Below are 22,287 nucleotides of genomic sequence, written 5' to 3' on the forward strand. Positions count from 1 at the left end.
AGTGCTGGGATTAAAGGTGTGCGCCACCACTGCCCGGCAAGTCCATTTATTGTTATACATGTCTATGACTGGCCATTTGAGACTGGATAACCTATCAGAGGGATACTTTCTAGAGAGAACTGATTCTTCCTCTCTCGGCAGTCACTTATTGCTTGTGCTCTTCATCTGTGCAGAACAGGGCTTGTGAAATTCCCCCCGTCCATGTTGGTGTATCAGCTCATCTCGCCGTGCAGGTCTTGTTTTGGCAGCCACATTGTTGAGACATCATGGGTGCAGCATATCTGTCTTGTTTAGATGACATATCTAGCGGCACACATGCCGGTTTTCAGGCTTGTAATATTTCTGCCCCTCTTCCACAGTGTTCCCTGAGCCATACGTGTAGGAGTGGAGTTGTTGAGGTACCAACTGGGGCTAGGTATCCCACAAGTACTTCATGGTTTTGTGTGTCTTTTTTGTAGCCTCTACCCACTCCAAAGGAGTCTCACTGGGGAAACTACTCTTAAGGGTAGGCTCCTTGCTCAGCAGTTGATGTCTAATAGAAAACAAACTGAATTTCATCACTGGAGGTTCCTTGTCTCACAATTTCATGTCAGGGCTTTTCTCCAGAGTCTTTACATGCTGCTTGTCCTGGCGGTGGCTGCAGTGTCTTCTCGTAAATGTATTTTTTACTTGACAACTATTCTTACTGTATATAGTTTTACTGTGTTAGACCCAAAACCTTTCCTTTTTATTTAGACAAAAAGGGGGAAATATTGCAGGATATTTGACTGCACTGTAACACCGAGACTGTGTTAATAAAATTAACTTTGAATCAGGGCATTGAGCCAGCAACCAGCAGACCAGAATTAGCCATAGAGAAGCCAGGAATATGGATAGAGAAGACACAGAAAGGAATAGGAAGAGACTTGAAGATTTCCTGCTTCTTCAGTCTGGGAAGTGTGGAGAGACAGGTGCTTGCTAGGTCTCCATAAGGGAAGGTCAGCTGGTCACTCCTCCACTGCTTCTTTGATCTTTCAGGTTTTCACCCCAATATCTTACTCCTGAGTCTTTATTGGTAATAGAACAACTTAGATAGAAACAATAGCTAGGTGGAGGGGAACAGATGTGGCCCTGGTTAGTCCAAATACTATCCTATTGAGAGGAGGCAGTGGGTGAACTATTGACCTACTGCAGTGGGGACTATTTGCTGTCATCTTCCCTCCAGAGTCCCATGCCCCCTCTATCATAATTACCAGCTAATTAATTGTCTGTGGGCTATAGAACCCTTGGGTCTCAGCTGAATTAATGAGCTGTTTCTCCATAGGAGAGTAGTTCTGGGATCCCTCTCTCTACCACATACCATGTCACAGGCTTTCCATCACCAGAACCACTAACACAGATGCTAACTTCTCCACACACTGAAAGAGAAGGCCATTTGTAAAAACCTTGATGGTAGAGATGTATCTGCCTTCTCTTGAGCTCATTTGTGCTACAGAAAAACAGTGAACTGTGGTTGTTCACACGACTCTGATATTCCCTTAGCTTAATGATTTAAACTTTGCTTCAACATCTCATGTTAAGAAGGTGCAGATATGTAGAATTGTAAGGGGTAATCCTAAGTGTGTAGACAAATGTTTAACAACCACCTTGGCTAGAGGGATGCAGAGCTTTAGTCTGACGTATTTTCTCCATTTACACAATGTAAATATTCCTGGCAAGGAAGATTCTAGCTAACAATGGTTTAATAGCTAACTCACAAAACCTGATAATTATCAAGAGGTGCTATGATCTAGCTCTAACTCATTGCATATTCATGTACTTAGAAAACTGCCTAGTAGTAAACATTAACAATTCTTACTAATACTAGACATCTAGCCACCCATTCAGAACTGAGTAATCTCCTTATATTCAGTTTTCTTCTCGATGTCCATGTGGGGACTAGGCACCTGTTGAGAATTTAGTGACAGGCAATTGCTAGCCAAAGAGGATATTCTCTGGAGGAAGGTAAGTAAAATGTTTCTCGTCTGTGAAATATCAGATGTGTACCCAATAACCAAGCCTCAGGCTGTAAGGCAAGTGAATCCAGGGATTTTGTTTGTTTGCCTTTCCATTGTTGTTCGGGGAGGTTCCTTAAAAAAAGAAAGAAAAATTTCATTTTCATTTAGTGTGTTAGTGTGTGTGTGTATTCATGTGTGTGTCAGTGTTTGCAGAGGCCAAAAAGGAGCGTTGGATTCCCTGGAGCTGGATCTATAGGTACTTGTGAACTGCCTGACATGGGTGTTGGGAACAGAACTCTGGCCCTTAGGAGTACACCAAGCACTTTTAACTGTTGAATCGACTCTCTATCACTCTGTGGCCCAAGCTGGCCTCAAACTCACCATCTTCTTGCCTCTGTTTCCTGGGTATTAGCATGAAAGGCATGTGCCATACGTAACCTAAATAGGGTGAATTTTTATTACCCATATTGAATCAGGTGGTCATGTGGTTTCATTCCTTCAAACTCTCAGCCACAGTTCCCTATCAAGAATCCTCTTTCTACATTTCTCTGAACACCAGTTCTGGGGAATGTTCTCTAGAATCTTGGTCCTAGTATCTGTTGAGTAGGTGACCTCAGACATGTTATTTACCCTGACAGTTCAATCATTGATAAAATTGGTAAGATCATTGCAAGGATACTATGGAAATCAGATGTTCAGACAGCTGTGTACCACAACTGGCCCCAGGGAAACACTCCACAGGTGTAAAATGCTAATAAAAAAAAAAGGAGGAAATGATTACCAGACCTTCACTGATCCCTTGAGATGACTAACCCCTGCCCTGGTTGTAGCACAATGTTGATACCTTAAAGCTTAAGAAAAAGACAAATGCACAGACCAATAAATGTCAAAAAAACATCTGGGCAGTGGTGCATGCTTTAATCACAGCACCCAGGAGGCAGAGGCAGGCAGATCTCTAAATTCCAGGCCAGCCTGATCTACAAAGCCAGTTCCAGGACAGCCAGGACTACACAGAGAAACCCTTTCTAGAAAAACTGAGATGGGTTGGGAGAGAAAGTCGGGAAGACATAAACTAGGAGAAACAACGGCAAATGAAAGAGCTCAAAAGAGAGTAAAGGGAAGGTCACTAAGATAGCAGAAATAAGGCAAAGAAAAGGAAGGAGTGAACTGCCAAGAGAAACAGAAAATTGATAAGAACATTAGTTGATGGATGAATGTGAGTTGGATGCCACTAAGGTAACACATTGTATACAAAGAAAGCAAAAGATGGTCAGCTGCTATTTGAGATCAGCCTCCTTTGCCCTCAACCAGGATGCCAGTAAGGATCCGCCCATTCTCCACCAGATTCCTGGTTTCCTCTCAGCTACCAGACACTATCTGACCTGGAGGAACAGTAGAAGAGTACAAGTGGTTAAGTGATGGGCCAGAGAAGGGAGCCTGAAAAACACAGCCTCGTGTTTCCTGATAAGTACACAGAGTGAGTCTTTATCAGGCCTCTTATATCACACTAATCTGACAGCTTCATCCCTCCAACCAGACACAAAAGGCCATGGCCAACCACAGCTCCCCAGCAGGCTTCTTCCTGCTGGGCTTCTCTGAAAACCCACAACTGGAAAAGATTCTCTTTGTGGTTGTCTTGTGTTCCTACCTCCTCACACTCCTAGGAAACACACTCATCCTCCTGCTGTCCACACTGGACCCCAGGCTCCACTCTCCAATGTACTTTTTCCTCTCAAACCTCTCCTTCTTGGACCTCTGCTTCACCACAACCTGTGTGCCCCAGATGCTGGTCAACCTCTGGGGACTCACAAAGACCATCAGCTTCCTGGGATGCTTTGTCCAGCTCTTCATCTTCTTAGCCCTGGGGACCACCGAGTGCATCCTCCTAGCAGTGATGGCCTTTGACCGCTATGTGGCTGTCTGCCAGCCCCTGCACTATGCCACCATCATCCACCCCCGCCTGTGCTGGCAGCTGGCAGCTGTGGCCTGGATCGTTGGCCTGGTGGAGTCAGTGGTTCAGACACCATCCACTCTTCGCCTGCCCTTCTGTCCCCACCATCGGGTTGATGACTTTGTGTGTGAAGTCCCTGCTTTAATTCGACTCTCCTGTGGGGACACCACCTATAACGAGATACAAATGGCTGTGGCCAGTGTCTTCATCTTGGTTGTGCCACTGAGCCTCATCCTTGTCTCTTATGGTGCTATTGCCAGGCAGTGATGAGGATAAGCTCTGCAAGAGGACGCAGGAAAGCTTTTGGGACCTGCTCCTCCCACCTCATCGTGGTCACCCTCTTCTACAGCTCAGTCATTGCTGTCTATCTGCAACCCAAAAATCCCTATGCCCAAGAGAGGGGCAAGTTCTTTGGTCTCTTCTATGCAGTGGGCACTCCTTCTCTTAACCCTCTCATTTACACCCTGAGGAACAAGGAGGTCAAGAGGGCATTCTGGAGGCTGCTGGGTAAGGACGTAGAGCCCAGCTGACATACACTCTCAGTACGCTGAAGGGAGATTCTGCAAGCCTTTGTCAAAAGGCTTATGTGGTCATCCTCTCCCTCTTCAGACCTACCCTGCTACTGTAATGGAAGACACAATATAGGACACAAGGATGAGAAATTCAGCAAGGGAGCATAGTTATACCATACATAGATTACCTCAGGATCAGATGCAATCCATCTCTACTTTATCAATTCACCTCCATCCTCCTATGCCCTATTTCACTGATTGTGATTTTAATTCCCTGCCTTTGCCAGGGTGTCAGTATGTTGTAAAGATTTTATTTTTGTTATGTCTTTGTGGATGTCTGAAGAAGCAGGAAGAGGGTGTGAGGTCCCCTGGAGCTGGAGTTACAGAGTTAGGTTGCCCAACATGAGTGTTGTATCTTGAACTCTGGTTCTTTGAAAGAACACGAACGCTGAGCCATCTCTTGCCCCTTGTCACTATTTTTTCGCTTCCAATCCTATTTCCCACTGTATTTTTTGCTGTATCTCCTTTTGAGTTTCTTTGTAATTCTTTATGACTCTTTCTTTTTTATCACCCAATTATCAGCAAGGGTTGAGGGGAAACTGAAATTTAATTCAGAAACCCAAACAAAAAACAGTGTTAGGATGTTTGCCTAAAATTTAGGTCCTGTGACTTCTGGTCAGACCATTCCCAAATGCATGCTGCTGTTCCCACACCATAATAAAATGTTCCAGTATCCTTACCTTGAGGCCAGAACAAAGCCTTGGAGAGCAACCTGAACTGTAGTCCTAGCGTTGTCTTTATTAATGCCAGACAGCCAGGTTAAAAAAAAAAAAAAAAAAAAAAAAACCACTTCTCTTTAATGTGGGCACAATTTGAGCACTGGAAATTTGGTGCCATCTATTGGCCAGATCTGGAACTGCATTGATATACGGACCAGTCACCTAAGTCCTCTCCCTAAACAGAAGGGTTGCTCAAGAGATAATTAATGTTGTAGTTAATGTGATAATTCTTAGATGTCTTGTGATCTTCCAGGTGCCATTGAAAGTATTTTACAACCCTTGGCTCATTTCATTTTTGTAGCATAATGAAGCTTTTTCAGAAGCAAAACCTAAGAAGAGTTCAATTACCATCTCTCAAAGTTCTCAGCCAGGACTGGCAGCCAGGAGGGCAGACTCCAGATCCCCAGCTCTAAGTCCTGTTTTGGTATACGTAGAGCCTTCCTAGCCCAGTGAGAAGCCTCGATTTGTCCTCAAACTTAAGAGGAATCAATGTTAACTAGACATGTCCATCTTGAGACCTACCTCGATATAGGAAGTTTCCCAAGTTGCTTCAGAGCACCCTGTGAGAACATTAGAAACAGAAGACTACTTTGGTAAGATATTTGAGCCTGGAAGTTTGTCTCAGTGGGACAGGGCTTCCCTGCATATGCAAGGCCCAGGGCTTGAGTTTCAGCACAGCAGACAAGTATCTGTGATGATCTGAGCACTACAAAGTATGAAGGCAATACAGACCCCATCTAAGGGTAGGGCCACCTGCTGTACTCAGTTCCAGAAAGGACCTCAGGAATGTGCCATGACACCTGGAACAGATACACAGCAGTATGCTCCTGCAGACATTCCGTCTGCAATTTATGGCCCTAAGATATCTAGATAGTCCTGTTGAGCACTCGAGATAACCCTGCTCAGCAGGTGGTGGTTCCCTGCCACAAGTCAAACCCAAAGGTTTCAAATGTGGCTCTGTGTCCAACGTCTAGGCCAACAGTTTCAAAAAACCACCTTGCCCCATATCCCTTCTACCCAATCCCAAGCGTGTAATTCCCACCTTGTGGTTTTTCCCTATAAAAACTCTACCTGGGCTTGTGGCCACCGCCACATTTCCTTCCACTAACCTTGTGGTGGCCCAGGTTGAACCTAACAATAAAAGGACCCTTATGTGTTTGCATGGGAAACCGGCTCCTTGGTAGTCTCCGGGGGGGGGGGGGGGGGGGGGGGGGTTCCGAAAAACAGGTACAACAAGAGCTGAATCTAGAGGAGTCACTGTAAATTTGAGGTGCATTGTGTCTGTCTTAGTCACCAGTTAACTTCTAAGCCTCCAGTAAAGCCAGCCTTCCAACCCTCACACTATGCACAATTAACCATTCACCCAGATATGTACCAGAATAATACCTCAAAACATACAGCTTTATCTTATATATTTATATTTATTTTTGAGACAAGGTCTTACTATGTAATAACCCTGGCTGGCCTGAAACTCCTGCTTCTGACTTCTGAATGGTGGGATTAAAGGCATGTCACCCCACCCAGCACAGGATGTACCTTTTGTGTGTGTGGCCCTGGCTGTCCTGGAACTCACTCTGTAGACCAGGCTGGCTTTGAACCCTTGAGATCTCCCAGGACTGGGATTAAAGGCATGCACCACCCCTGCCCAGCTAGCACATGTCTCTTTAAGAAGAGGATTACTTTGAGCTAAAGGCTACAGGAATCAACCCCCAAGAAATGCTGCCCAGCAGGGAACAAATTTTCCTTTTCTAAAGGAAATTTACATTTGAAAAGACCTCATTCTTATCAGTGAAGAGGGCACTTGCTTAAATCTGCATAGCAAATTTTTATTCACAGAACAGTATTTACCACACTTTCCCTGATGTCCTTTCTGTAACACAACTCCCCTCTACCAGCTCACTCAGAAATGAAAAATCCTTCACCTTTGGGTAGACTAAGTTGTATAAAGCCAACCTCTGAGTGCTCGTTACTAGTAATCTCAAAGTACACAAAGCACATGTTAATAATTTCACATTTGTCTCTTATTAATCTTTTACCTGCCTGCAAGACCTCAGCTAGAAAACCTATGACACAGGACTTTTCCCCTTTCTACAAACACCTGAAGATGTATACCATTTTGCTGCACCAGAGCCTACCAGGCCCACACACCTGTATTCCTGTGCAGCTGCCCAGTACTGGAAATTACCTTCCATCAGTTTCAGTCACTAAAGCAGTGGTTCTCAGCCTTCTCAATGCTATGACCTTTTAATACAGCTCCTCATGTTGTGGTGACCTCCCTCCCAACTATAAATTTCGTTGCTACCTCATAACTGCAATTTTGCTGTTATGAATGGTAAATAAATGGTAAATGGTATGTAAATATCTGATATGAAGGCTATCTGATATGTGAGCCCTGTGTATCATCTGACCCCCACAAAGGGGTTGTGACCCACAGGTTGAGAACACTGCACTAGACTCTAGTGTTATTTCTTGCTCCAGGGAGGCTATAAAAATGGATGCAATACAAATGGTTGTTCATGTATTTTTTTTTTAATCACATGCTTGAGAGGCAGCTTGTTGTGGAGCCCACTTTTATGATGGCCTTTTGGTTAATGGAACACAAAGGACAAAGTAAAGAATTCCCTGCTCTAAAAACCTTGGTGAATAATCCAAAATTTGCCTGTCTCAGGCAGCCTAAGGTCATGGAACATTGTGAAGGGAAGCTGCAATTAGCAGAGCCATCTTCAAACAAGACAGGCAGAAAGGGCAGGTCTGGGGTGGCAAATGGCCCTGAAATCTCCCCAAAGAGGGGCCTGGTAAAATGCTGAATATCAGATGAACAGAACTGGTTTGATCAGGGTGGGTACAATGGTACACACCTGTAGTCCCAGCGATGCAGAGTCAGAAGCAGGTGTATTTCTAAGTTTGAGGTCAGTCTGGTCTACATAGTTTAGTTCAAAGCCAGTCAGGGCTACTTTGTGAGGGCCTTTCTCAAGAGAGAGACAGAGGCAGACAAACCTGGTGATCATCAAGGGAGAAGATGCACAATATGGTGAACACTGTCTTTGTAGAAGGCAGATAAGCCTCAGTGGATCATGTTTCCAGATAAACTTGCAATGAGTTACACTATTCTGTATGTGTTTCCAAGAGTCCAGTTCTACCCCTTGAGACTAGCACAGTAGAATGTAGCAAAAACAGTGCTGTGTGACTTCCAAGGCTTTGCTGAAAAATACATATGTACCTGTTTCTCCCACTTCCAAGGACACTCACTGACCTCTGAAATCCAGTTTACTATATCAGAAGAATCAGATCACAAGGAAAAGCCCTGTGTCGTGGTTTCAGTCCACATCCCAGCCAAGGAGCCTGCTAGGCCAAAACAAAACCCACTTATAGGGGTTATAAAGGACTTATAACGAGCTCCTTGTCTTCAAACCTGCAGGCTGTTGTGTAGTGTGGACTCCCCTCACTGCAGCCTATATAATGCTTTCACCCACAGAAACGAAGATGTGGCTGTTGTTGGCACTGGGCTACGCAGTGGTCAACACACAGTCTAGATGTTGGCTTTATTTCCTATTACTGACAATGTTCCTCTCCCCCAGTTGCAGGCTCCTGAGCAAGTAATGAGCATAGAACCCTACTCTATAGACTGTTGTGAGGGATCTGTCTCTGCCTCTCTCCTCTCCCTCTCAGAGGCCATCTTGTTCACTTCTCTTTCCCAGTTCCTAGTACAGTAACCATGGCAGTAACTGACTTGTCCAGTCAGCACTTCTTAATGGAGCCAGGTGCAGACTGTAATCCCTAGGAACACTGCAAGAGAACTTCTGTACATTTCAACCTGGACTACCCAGCCAGAGCTACATAACAAGACCCTGTCTCAAAAATAAAATTTGTTTCCAGGCACGATGCTTAACACCTATAATCCAATACTTGGAAGGTTGAGACAAGAAGACCACCATGAGTTCAAGGCCAGCCTGGGCTACATAGTAACTACCATGCTCCAGATAGAGCTATGTGGTAAGATCCTGTGCCAAACAAACAAACAAACAAACCAAAAAAAAAAAAAAAAAAAAAAAAAACCTGTTGACAGGCATGGTAGTACACACCTGTAACCCCAACACTTGAGAAGCTTCAGCAAAAGAACAATTCAAAGACAGCATGAACTACATAGTGAGGGTGAGGCCCAACATGGGCTATAGAGATGAAACTTTATCTTGAAAGAATAACAAAGATAACAGTCATACACAGTAAGTACTCACAGGAAGTTCTAGTGACTGGGGCTAGGGCAGAGATGAGAAAAGACCACAGGTATGTAACAGGGCACTGAGGCCTGGCAGGTGGTCTGGGGTGCAGGGTGTACCTGACTGAGGCGAAGCTGGAGGTGCTGTCAGCTCCACTGAGCACAGACAGGAACAGGTGCTGCCTGAGCTCCCTCAGGCCTCTGCACCGTCAGCTCTGCTATGTGGCTGGGTTCCTGCCTCTCTTGCTGTAATAGTCTGCCTCACTCTTGGCTGCAGTGGAGCTTCTGACCTTTGATTTACTTACTATTGACACCCCTCCCATGGGCAATGCAGTACTGAGAGGGATGATTTCAGTCTACACAGGGCCGGTCTCTGCTTGGGCTATAGTTTCTGAAGCCAACTGTTAATCTCCACACTGCAGGTTTTTCTACTCCACAGGCCTCCTCTCCTTTTCCTGAGAAAACTCCACTGCAGGAAGAAGGGAAACTCAAATTAAATCTAACCGGTCCCAGGTGGATAATCACTATAGGTTGTTTTCAAAGGGGGCCTAAGATTTAACCTGCCGTCAACAGGTGAAATGACAGAGCAGATCCACCCTTTGCAGCTTTCATGCAGAGCTGGGGAGGAAAACCATCATCTTAAAACAAAACAAAACAAACAAAAAAAACCACACAACATGAAAAAGCTTCAAAAAAGCCAAAAGGACACTCAGAATTACAAAAATCCCAGTTTGTTTTTGTTGCTCCTGGCATTTCAAACTTTCATCTTGATAAAAAAAAAATCTTCCCAAGGTACTCAGAGTTCCTTAGATAATGATTTTTAAGTTTGGAGGCACCTATCCAGAGCCAGGCAGTCACTGTTTACTTGTGATTCTTCCTTTCTGAGGAGACTCCTCACATCTCCTAACATCTCCTCAGCCAGAAGCTCCAGGCTCCCAGATCATGGCCACCACTGTCAGGGAATCCAGGAAGCAGCTATACCAGAGGCTACCATGGCCCAAGCAGATCCAGGCACTGGAATGCATAATTAGCCTAGTTCTTGTATGCACTCCATTGAGAAATGCATCATCATTACCGTTATTACCAGATTCCCAAAGGTGGAGAACAGAGATTAGAGACATTTCTGCATGTGGTGCAGGCCGGACACGCTGGCAGTCTGACTCCAGAGCCCACACTTTTAAGCACCAATGTCAGCACTAACTAATCAGGGCCTTAATCTTGTCCTGCTTTGCCCTACTAAATTCTGCATGGATCAATCACATATCTCTTTGCACCTCTCCACTTCAAAGCCTTTTCATTAACTCCAAGCCTGAGAGCCTGGGCTTCTCCCTTCCTGGCCTGGATCCCACTCAGTTCACAGGATGGAGGGTGAGGTGCTGAGTCACACTGTCCATTTTATTGAGATTCAGGGAGACCCTTCCCCAAGAGACACCACAGTGTGAAAGGGACATTGCCTCCCGCCCCATCAGTCCATCTGTCCACGCTTTGTATGGTTAGGATGTGGACCTACTATCCACTGGAAAGAGCCTCCAACCTGTACCCATTTCTTTTCCCTTAGTTCTGAAAAACAATAATAATAATAATAATAAAGAAAAGAAAAGTAAGATGCAGTCTTGAGAGATGATTGTGAGTACAGACTGAGAGAGGTACACATGAGAGCAAAGAATCCAGGGAACATCTGAGGGGAAATGCCAAGGAGAGGGTACGGATGCCTCAGAACACATGAACTGAGGAGGACGTGCTTAACTATGTGCATGTTGGGTGCACATGGCTCTGTTGGAAAAAGACATGACATCAGGTAGGCAGACAACTGTAATCCAAACACTCAGAAGGCTGAGTGAGACAGGAAGACTGCCATGAAGCCAGCCAGAGAAACACACGTACACAAAACACACAATGAAGATGCAAAGCAGCAAATATACAACACACTGAGTCACACAGGGAAAACACAGAGAGACATGGCATGTGCATGAGGAAGACGGCTTAGTGTGCTCAGCACACCACACACACCTACCCAAGTACACCACAGCACACACCCACAACCACTGTGCACTCACAGGTGCAGGGTATTCGGAGAGCACACGGCAGCATGGGAAAGTACTCAGGAAAAATGCACTTGGAGGATGGGGTACGTGTGTTGGGATTCAGGAGCACACAGAGCAAAGAGACAAAGAACATGTGGGCCTGGGTGAGCGTGAATCCCCTGGAAGAAACAGCACTTAAGGAGAGGAACACAGAGCGATGTGTAGGACAAGGGCAATGGAAGGAGATTCTGATGCTGAGAAACAGAGAGGATCCTGCTAGTGTGGGAAGAACACTTGTGGGGAGACCCCTGCTGCTAAAATTGCAGGAGTTTCCGTGGTAACTATACAAGATAGGCTGTGGGAGAAAAATATGGTCAGCTGCCCCTCTGGGGTTATGAGTGAATAGCTTCAAATAGGGTTTAAACTAAACTGTGAAGTAGTGATACAAAATAATATGAATGAATAAGAGAGAAAACAGTCTGTTTCCCAGAGTATTGGAGACCCAAATAACCCCAGATGCACAGAGTGACATATATTTATAAGAGGGGGATTGGAGCATGTTCTCCCAGGTGGAGATAGGAGTCCTTGCCCTCCTCCCAGTCCCCCACCCTCTTCCCACGCCTTCCCTCCCCTGCTGGCCTCATCCTTCTTGACACCCCCTCACTTGTAAAGCAAGTGCACTCGACTCCCATCACAGCTAAGCCGGTCAGGGGGCTCCGAGGGTCCCCTGGGAAGGCCCCCCGAGGGGTCCGGGGGTGTTGGGGGATGGCGCCGTGAGCGGAGCTGCTGCCGAGACTGGAGCTGATGGCGCAGTTCAGAGACACGCTCCTCTTTCTGGAGGAAGAAGCACAATTGGGAGTGTGGGAGGAGGGTGAGGAATGGAAGGGGGAAAGGGAGGAGAGCCGTTGAGATGGTGTGTACAGGTCAGAGAAGAAATTAAAATGTGAACCAAGAAAGGAACAAAGAAAGCCATGGAACGAAAAGGCACCAAGAGAATAGATGAAGGAAATAAGTGAATTAAAAAACAAAAGGAAAACAATGACAGGAAAATTGCATCAACCAAGGTGGAATGCCACCCTCCACCCCCAGCACTGCACTGGTCCCTAACTACAACCCAGACACAGTGGACACCGTGGGCAGCTGCCTAGAACCGATGTGCTGTGGTTACATACCTCACCCAGCAGCTGTGAGTGTGGGCCAGTAACGGCTCACAATGGTCTCCCCCATCTACTGCCAATGGATGCTCTTTTGTCTCAGGAGGGCTGAATCTACAGTCCCCACCCCAGAGCCTCCCTCCCCCCTCCTCCAGCTAACACTAAATTTTAGTTGAGACTAAATCTCAGCCCTTTTCCTTTCCCTCTCCTGCCCCGGCTCCCCTGCAGGTTTTATGGGATCCTCTGTTAATCACCAATACTTGAACCTGTATCTAAGGCTCAGCCCCAGACAACCCACCCTTAGACAGGGGCCCCTGGCTGTCACCACACACCTCAGCAATGATCTTTTCCAATTCACGGTTCTCTTTCTCCAACAGCCTGGACTTCTCTTCCTCGTTGTTGTTGGTGGATGACCCCGTCTTCATGGTGTCCTGTGCTTCAGACTGCCATTCCCCTCGGGTGATCAACCTGCGCATCTGGGGGGCAAAGGTTTGGGCACTGGGTGGCTGAGCAGAAGCTCTGTGAGTGAGCAGCTGGTAAAGTGTTGGGAGTAATGAAAGACATGAAAGACAAGCTGGGCCAAAATGGAAGTCCTGGTTCTATCTAGGGAGGGCAGGGGAGAGCCAGACTCACCTTGGGCACAAAGAGCACAACCAGAGTAATGTAGGAAGAGAACACGATGGCCAGAGAGGCAAAGGCAAAGGCTGCGTCCTGCTGGCTGGAGAGAATCATGGTGACAGGAGCGGTGATGAGACACAGGACCTGGAGAGACAGCGTTTGGGAGACGCAGATCTAACACACGGTTCCAGTGGGATGCAAGGTTTCCTTCCCCAAAGAGAGAGCCCATGGAGACACACTCCTGGTGAATGGTCCACAAATTCCGGATGATCCTCCACTTTAAATAGCTAAAAATCAGGAACAGACTACCAAACCAGTTCTCAGCTCTCGATCAAAGCTTCCCCAGGATCTCTGCATTCCGTCTGTCCTAGAGACTACCTCACTAGGCAGATGCAAAATGATGTAACAATGTTCCTTCATTTCAGCTTTGTTCTTATCTGTGTATGTTTTGTATGTGTGGCACAGGAGCACATGTGTGCACATGGACGCTAGAGGAAGACCTCAGCTGCTGTCCCTCCTCCACTTTGGTTTTTCATACCGTGTCCCTCACCTGGTCACTGGGAACTGAGGACCTGCTTGTCTGCATCTCCTCAGGGCTAGAATTAAAAGCACATGTCATTACACCCAGCCTTTTCTGATGTGGGTTTTAAGGACCAAACTCAGCCCACAGTTAAGTTGTCTTGTAAGCATCAGGACCTATCACCCCAGCCCCAATGTAGTGTTCTTTCTAAACTGCTGAATAGTTAAATCCTCTGAAGACCTGTGATACTCAGCCACTTAGAAGACTAAGGAGGCCCATCCCCAGTTACATAAGCAGTAATGAATTCCTAGTGAGTGAATGCTCTCCTGTGGAACTGCCTGTAAGTCGGGCAGGAAACTCCAGGTGTACAGCTACCATGAGCCACCACCCACGCTGCAGTGGACTTTTAGATGACATAAATGCTATTAACTCCCTCATGTTCCTGTAGTAACCTCCACAAATACAGATTCACCAAGTGTGGTGGTTAGCTTTGTCAATTTGACATAGTTTAGATTCTGGACTCTAGAATCACTCAGGTGATTATCAACGAGGGATTGTCTAGATCATCTTGGCTTTATCTGTGAGCATATTTGGTATGTGGGGGGGGATTTCTTGGTTTATATTGTCGAGTGATTTGGGAAGACTCAATCACTGTAGAGGGCAACAAACCCTAGGCAGGGGGTCCTGGATTGAACATGAGTAAGCATGCATGCATTTATTTATTTTTGCTCTTGACTCTGGATGACTAGCTCCTTCAAGGTCCTGTGTTGACTTCCCTCATTAATGGACTGTAACTTGGAACTGTGAGCTAAAATCAGCCCTTTCTCCTCAAAGTTGCTTTTTGTCAGTCATTTTATCACAGCAAGAGATGAAAGTAGGATGCCAAGCTAGACTCTGGTAGAATCATTTCTTGTGCCTGTCATGGTGCCCTGTCTAGGGTCTCCTCAGGAAAGCCATACAACCATGATTATACATCAGTCATTAACCAATGTTTTATGACTTCTACACAAATGATCTCAGTTCTAGTTTTTTCTAGTCCTACCACCTTAACAGTTTCCAGGACTAACCCCAGGTGTCAAGGGAGCTTACCGCAACATTGTAGATAGCCATGCCCACAGCCCTGTGGTCGTTGATCTTTTCGGTGGAAACACTTTTGGTCTCATAGGCAAGAAAGATTCCCAGTAGCAGCAGCAGCCCCTTGTAACCATAGAAAATGCCTAGAACAGCAGCAAAGTGTCACCTGGGCAACAAGGACCACCATCACACTCCCAACTCAACCCTCTTTCTCTCTCTGTCCTTGTAGCTCCTCTGTGTAAAGGAAGCCTTCCTCTCCATTCCAGCCCCTGTGACATAGCAAATTCTCAGTGTGGCCCCACCCGTGTGGCCCAGACCTCACTTCAGCTTCCAATGGAGCAGCTAGGAATGATCCAATATATGCTACACAGTGTCTTGACCCTTAGACCACCAGGCAGGAACATGCAATCCAGGCTAAGGGTTTTAGTTCATCCTGTGGATTTGTAGACCAGAGGAATGTTAGCCAGGCTGAAGAGAGGCTAAGCCCATGACCTCATGACCTTGGTCTTACTCTCAGGAGCTGACCAGTCACAGAAGGGTGGCCACCAGCACTGGCCCTCTGCTGAGCATTGCTACTCACGGCAAAAGACCAAAGCTCTCCTACTCTTGGAAAAGTTTAGTGCAGTGATAAAGGCACTGGAACTGTCTCCTCTGAATGGTCCTTCTCCCCTGGCCTCCTGCTGTTACCCATTCCTCCTGCATATGCTTCCGCCCTCCCCTCCTCCCACCCACATCCCACACACCAAGCCATGTATTCATCTTCTTGGAGCTGCAGTGCTCCAGCTGGGGCAGGATGGAAACATCAATGTCCTCCTTTGGTTCCTCCTTGGCAAAAGTCTGAGGGAGAAAAGGAGGAAAAGGATGAGTGAGCGTACATTTCTCCAGCTCCTGAACGCCCAGCCCTGACTATGAGACTCAGTACTGTGCAAAATCCTACTCCAGGCCTAGGGACATTCTCCTGAACATGCTAGAAGGGCTTGTTCCCCACTTTCCCTGATGCTTGGAAACCCTACACATCCTCCCAGATCCCTGACACGTCCCTCCTCTAGATAAACCAAGCTTCAGTAAGGCTCATCTGGGAAAGACAGAAGAGCCCTAAATATAAAGACGACCAATAAGCTCTCCCTCCTTTTGTTTTTAAAGTCAGGGTCTCACTGTGTAGCCCTGGCTGGCCTGGAACTCACTACGTAAACCAGGCTAGCCACAAACTCGGAGATCTGCCTGCCTCTGCCTCCTGAGCTTTGAGATTGAAGGCATGCTGGGATTAAAGGTATGTGCCACCACACCTGGCCTTCACTAAGTAGCTACATCCTTCAAGACCACATATATTCCTGAAGATGCCAAGCTAGTGGGCCCTCCCCACCCCCCACCCCCGCTTCCTGACCCCAGAAACTCCTCTCAAGTGGCAGATACCTCGATGGTGCGGTGCAAGGGGTCCACAATCTGCCAGATGGCAAGAGTCAGGACATCCATGCCCACCAGCAGGCCTACTGTGGCATACAGTTTCCAGGGCTCTAGGGTCTGACAGACATCCAGAGAAGACAGGTCAGAAAGGTCTTCTCTATGCCCAGGATCAAAGGCTGGGTCTGGGAAGTTGCTCACCTTCCTCCATTCCTTCTTCTCCTCCTTCTTTGTGAAGACTGTGTGGACCCACCAGATCTTGGTGAACATAGAGCCATAGCCCAGACTAAAGCCCAAGCCCAAGAGCCAAAGGCGGGCCTAAAAAGGAAGGAAAGACACTGGTCATAGGTGGGACTGAGCCCTGGATAGGACTGCAGGGAGCAGTGTGAACAGTGACCACACACAAAAAGCAGGCAGGACACAGCAAGCAGAGTATGGAGGGAAGGGAGGGAAGGCTGGGACTCCATCCTTCTCTACCGCTACAGCACTAGAGCATTCTTGCTAAAGCCTACCGCTCTTTTCTAGTGCCTAGTTATCACCTGCACACCTCTGATTGTGACACAGTATGGCCCATCCACTAGCCTGGCCCATCTCTCAGGCCCTCTCCTTCCCTGTGCCCCACCCAGCAGTGCTGAACCACTCAGTCTCCTTTATCTACTCTCTTTCTGATCTCATGCATCGTCCTTCAAAGCACAAACACCACCTCCTTTCTGAGGGCCACTCAGACACAGACTGTGAGCTGCTTCCCTTCTCTCTGTCCATAGTGCTTTCTACAGATCCCTCCTTAAATGCATCTCCTAGTTATCCCTCTCCTGCTGCACGCAGATCCCACTAGTAATAGGCACTTCCTGAAGATGAGAGTGCATGTGTGTGCGCACATGTTGTGTGTGCGCACATGTTGTGTGCACGGTGTGTAATTAGGACAGAAACACAGTGGAGGAAAGAGAGTACCAGTGGAAGGAAGCAGGGAAAGAGTGGGTGCTGCATATAGTGGAGAACCATTGCTGAAGCCAGCCTTTCCCCACAGTCCCAGAGTCCCCAGAGGCCCTCCTCCGTCTGGAATGACATGTCCCCTGCCCCAGCTGTTTGCTTTGATTCTGCCGCCATCCTTTCAGACTCCAACTACGGCTCCCACGGGAAAGCCCAGTTTTGTTTCTCAGCCCACACACCACAAACAAGCCACTATTGTTCCTAAGTTCTGTGTGCAGACGCCTTCCTTTGTCTTCGGCACTTCACCCCTCTCCTCGGTGAGGCATGCCTAGCAACCGTGCTAGCCGCCAGGGAACTGCAGAATGGGAAAGGTCTGGCGCCAAGAAAGAAGGGACGGAGCCAGCGAGAGACCAGAAGGGTGATGCTAGGAGGAAGGCAGGACACTGGTCAGGGAAAGTGGAGGGACAGAGAAGGTGCTCCTGAGAGCACTAGGAAAGCCATATTCCACAAGGTCTGTACTGGCCCACCATCTACTCACCTGGCAGACGAACGGGAACTGGTCTTCCTCTATGTGGTTACCATCCAGCCCAAGGGGGAAGACAGCAGCTAGTGCCAGTGAGCAGCCCACGGCAGTCAGATTGTTCAGGTTGGGCTGGGAGTTCTGGATATAACTAGGGCAGAGGCGGAGAGGGTGGGAGAAAGAGCAGAATTACCCCATCTCCTCTAGGGAGGCTTGGCTCTCCAAAAATGCCATCAACAGCACAACCCTATCCCCGGGGCGGATAAAGGAGACAGACTGGGAACAGACAGAAAGAATACTCAAGATAAGATGTTGGACACAGGGCTGGACCTGGGGAGCACAGGGCCACAGAATAAGGCCCCACTGGCGTACTCTAGTTAGAGCCCAAGACTGTGCACTAGGCTTCAAATGTTACTGTTTTTCTAGTTGACTAGTCTGAAGCAAGGGTAGGGGTCATGCCTGGTTTCCCCTTACATTTCTGGTGAGTCATCACACCACTCTCTATGACACACAGTCTTGAGAGTCCCAGTTTTCTTACTCTTCAGGAGTGTATGGTCAGTACCTTGGAGAGGCAGCCAAGCCAAGGATCAAGTCAGAAGAGAAACTTACCGAACGTGGGAGTTGTAGATGTTAAAGGACAGACAGACAACAGCAAGAACAATGCCCAGGCTGGAGAGAACTGAGACGGAGATAAAGAGTTTCTGTGACAGGAAACGGAATGTCTTGATGACTAAGGTCTGGTCAGCTGGGGGAGCCCCTCCTGCATGGCACAGGGGAGGAAGAAGAAAGAGAAGGAGGCAGTGGCATGAAGACAGGAGAAAGGAGTGAAAGGTGAGCTGCTGGGGGACACTCCCTGTCCGCTGAAGACACGAGGCCCTCAAACGCACTGAGGAGCTATGGTAGGCGGAATGCTGGAGGACACTGGGGACCTTGACAAACAACCAGAAAATGAGAAGATGGGGTCTGTGCTGGGGGTCTCTTTGCTTGCATGTTCTTTCCGTTTGTCTTTTGAGACAGGGTTTCTCTGTGTACCCTGGCTGTCCTGGAACTCCCTTTGTAGACCAGGCTGTTCTGGAACTTAGAGATCTATCTTCCTGCCTCTGCCTCCTGAGTGCTGGGATTAAAGGTGTGTGCTACCACACCCGGCTTTGATTGCTTGTTCTTTTTGCTTCTCTGTTTTACAGAAGGAAAAAAAAAAGACAGCTAAAGAAAGGAACAGCTGAAATAATCCTACATAACATTGCCTATTGCCCCATTAAAGGAGCAAAAGGCAATTTAGAAGCAGAAAGCCAGAAGAGCCTCCAAGTATCCAAGTATGTTCCTATAACCTCCAGCAAAAGACACAAGAACAAGCCTAGCAGGGTAGTATTCCCAAAAAGTGTTTCCCAGTTACTATTAAGGGACGGCTCAAATTTGTTGGAGGGGGGAGGGAGATGACGACACGCAAAACACCTACTTAATTTCAATTTGCTTAGCTTTAAAGAAAAAAATTAAAAAGCCAATTTAGGCCAGGCAGCATTTATAACTGTACAGAACACTGCCCTAAATTCAAGCTACAAAAATAAATAAATAATAAAAATGAAGCAAAGCCTAGGCATGGTAGCTCACTCAGTAATGGCAGCAATGCTTGGAGTCTGAGGCAGGAAGGTTGTCACAACTTTGAGTTCACAAGAGTGAAAGCTTGTCTCAAAATAAATGATAAACTAAAACAGAGAGCTGGGGAGGTGGCCCAGCGGTTAGGAGTTTTCTCTGTGCTTCCCAGCACCTGTGTGGTGGGTCACAACCATTTGTGATTCCAGTTCCAGAAGCTCGGATGCCCATTTCTGGCCTCAGGCACACAAATGGCTCACGCATGCGCGCACAAGCAGGCAAAACACCCATAACACATAAAAATTAATTAAACTTAATAAAGCTGGGCCCAAAAGATGACTCAATGGGTAAAAGCAATTGTTAACTCTGGCAATATTAAGTTCAATCCCCAGAGCTGGTAAAAATGGAAGGACAGGACCAACTTCACAAAGCTGTCCTCTAACCTCACAAAAACACCATGGCATACTGGCCACACAGCATGCCTGGGTATGCACTCGAGCACACACACACACAGACACATACTCTTCCAGGAGTGCTGCTGGAAATGATGAGACTTCACTGGGCAAGGCAGGTGGCAGCTGTCTTCCATGGCCTTACCATCCTTCCCCATCAGCAGGAACTTCCTTTTTGCTTACCTGCACTATCTTTCCCATTTCCTGTCATGTAGCATACCAAAAATAACTGCTCTCTTTCCCTCATTAAAAAGTGCAAGGTAGGCTAGGTGTGGTGGCACACACATTTAATCCCAGCACTGAAAAGGAAGAGGCAGGTGGGTCTCTGTAAGTTGGAGGGCCAGCCTGGTCTACAGAGCAAGTTCCAGGATAGCCAGGGCTATGCTGTGAGATGAGACTCTGGCTCAAAACAAACAAACAAACAAACAAAAAACCTGCAAGGTTAAGCCGGGCAAGGTGGTACACAACTGAAATCCCAACACTCTTGAGATGCTGAGGCAGGATGATCATCCTGAGTTCAAGATAAGTCTTGGGCTACATAATGAGCTCAAGCCCAGCTTGAGATATAGGATGAAGCCCTGGCTCAAAAATAAATAAATAAATAAATAAATAAACAACAAACAAACAAACACTGGTGAGACGGCTCAGGGCATAAAGGTCCTGATGATCTGATGTTCAAGCCTGATGAGTTCAATTCCCAGACCCCACATGGTGGTAGGAGAGGCCTCCCACGAGTTGTCCTCTGATCTCCACATTGTAAGGATTATATCTTTAATTACATCACCAGCCTGCGAAGGCGTCCCAGCCTAAAAAGCGGGCATGCCCTCTCTGTGCTCTCTCTTTCCGAACTCTCTCCTTCCATATTCCCCGCCTCCGCGCGGTCTCTCTCTCTCTGTCTGTCTGTCTGTCTCTCTCTCTCCCTTCTTCCCTCCCTCCCTCTCTCCCAATAAAGCTCTAGAAAGGTAACCATGGCTTGTGATTCTTCCACCAACCAGCACTCTCCTCCGTTGGCCATCGGCCAGCCACGCGCACCACAGCTTAACCAACACACATGCACACAAAATGAATATATAAAACAACTCAAAAAAGCAAAGCATAAAATAGCCAGTAAGAAGGACATGAATTTTTGCCTTCTCTACTACAGTTAAGCAGTTGTTTCCCAGATAGGGACCTGAAGTCCCTGTCCCTAATGTACCAAGGCTAAAGGAGAGCTTCTATTTCTTGAAACCTCTGTGTTGCTTTTAATTCCCACTCACTGCAGCAGACCACTGATAAAAAACAGGGTGACTCCAGGTCTGTTCCAGCTCACATCAACTCACCTTCCCTCCCTTCTTGGGGCCACGTTCACTCTCAATCCCTGCCATGACCCCTCTGCCATTCCAACCCAACAGCACCCTCCCCTCTCATCCAAAAGTCTGACAGTGATTATTCAAAAGGACCAAAGCAGAACTTACCAATCCACTTATCTGTTTTGGACCAGGAAAGGTCATCCTTGGTGCTGTCATAGTAGCCAATCTTCTTGTAGCTGCCACCTGAGCAAAGGACTGGAGTTGCCATCGGTAGGGAGAAGCCACCCTCGGCATTTTCAAACTTCCATTCCCCTCAAAGTTGCTCTCCCTGGTTGCATTAATGCCAATGACCTAAGCAACTCAAGGATGCTAAGGATGCTCTAAGGACCCAAGTTCACCTGGATGGGCAACTTAACTTCACAGCAACACAAGGCAGTTCCCAAGGCAATCTGAATGCGTAATATAACCCTTGCGGCGTTTAAGGCTCTTCTCAGAGCAAGGCACCTTGCACGTCTACCACCTATTCTATTGCCTCACACCTCTCCCAGCAGCATGTCTCTCACTTTGATTCTGGCTTCCAACGCTTTAAACAGTTTCTGCCCAGTCTCCCTCTTGTGATGGACAGAATTACAGCATCTTCTTTCCCCAGTGGCTTTAATTTTAGAAATCTCTCTCCCTTTGGCTTGGGATTCTAATGCCTTGAATAAGATACATCTGCCTCTTAAAGTGCCACTAAGGGAAATGCAGTCACTCCTAAGATTTCTCTTCCAGAATGGCCACAGTTAATTCAACTTTCCTTCCAAACACCAACTCACACCCACTTCACCCTGGCTAAAGTCCAGTCTCACTTGTCCCATATACAGAGAGAGCTAAGAAGATTTAGTGGCGGAGGTGGGGGGAGGGGAGAGAGAAACTTTTTACTGGAGGCTAAGAAATGGGTCTCTTGGCCACAACACAAGAGGCTGAGTCAGGTGGAACTGAAATATTAACTCACAGAAGCTCTGTAGACTCCTCAGTGCTGTTATAGGTAAATGCCATCTAGAAAAGGCCAGCTACATGTATGACTGGAACACTGTGCTCACACTGCAAGGCACTGAGAAGATTCCCTTTATAAAGAGCCAGCTTCCTAGGCTCAGCTTTCCTTTATCTTTCAGGACACACTAACATCTCTTAACCCTTCAACCTAGCCTGAAGCAGGTGACTTCTTGGACTAAAACTGGAGCCACTGGGAGGAAAGGACACCTCTTTTTAATCTTTATGTCCCTTTGAAAGAACAGAATC

General features: G+C 47.0%; 2 protein-coding genes across 3 annotated transcripts in view; one reads left to right on the top strand and one right to left on the bottom strand.

The window, feature by feature from the left end:
- Positions 1-2,948: 2,948 nt before the first annotated feature.
- LOC102916402 (olfactory receptor 2H2-like) lies at positions 2,949-4,457 on the top strand. Its single transcript, XM_015991208.3, is given in 2 exon segments — positions 2,949-4,186; positions 4,189-4,457. Coding segments are annotated over 2 exon segments (930 nt in total). The 5' UTR covers positions 2,949-3,525.
- A 4,908-nt stretch (positions 4,458-9,365) lies between these two features.
- The window catches only part of Gabbr1 (gamma-aminobutyric acid type B receptor subunit 1), a 30,622-nt gene continuing 17,700 nt past the window's right edge, over positions 9,366-22,287 (bottom strand). For both annotated transcript variants that reach the window (XM_006998332.3, XM_015991207.3), the window contains exons 14-23: positions 21,172-21,249; positions 18,285-18,435; positions 17,694-17,826; positions 16,427-16,543; positions 16,238-16,345; positions 15,568-15,661; positions 14,840-14,967; positions 13,246-13,374; positions 12,945-13,088; positions 9,366-12,292 (exon numbers count right to left, since the gene is read on the bottom strand). In XM_006998332.3, the coding sequence (XP_006998394.1) occupies positions 12,119-12,292; positions 12,945-13,088; positions 13,246-13,374; positions 14,840-14,967; positions 15,568-15,661; positions 16,238-16,345; positions 16,427-16,543; positions 17,694-17,826; positions 18,285-18,435; positions 21,172-21,249 (1,256 nt within the window). In that variant the 3' untranslated portion in view covers positions 9,366-12,118. The remainder of the gene's footprint in view (positions 12,293-12,944; positions 13,089-13,245; positions 13,375-14,839; positions 14,968-15,567; positions 15,662-16,237; positions 16,346-16,426; positions 16,544-17,693; positions 17,827-18,284; positions 18,436-21,171; positions 21,250-22,287) is intronic.

Source organism: Peromyscus maniculatus, chromosome 21, assembly GCF_049852395.1.
Source record: "Peromyscus maniculatus bairdii isolate BWxNUB_F1_BW_parent chromosome 21, HU_Pman_BW_mat_3.1, whole genome shotgun sequence".
In the NCBI taxonomy this organism is placed as follows: Eukaryota; Metazoa; Chordata; class Mammalia; order Rodentia; family Cricetidae; genus Peromyscus; species Peromyscus maniculatus.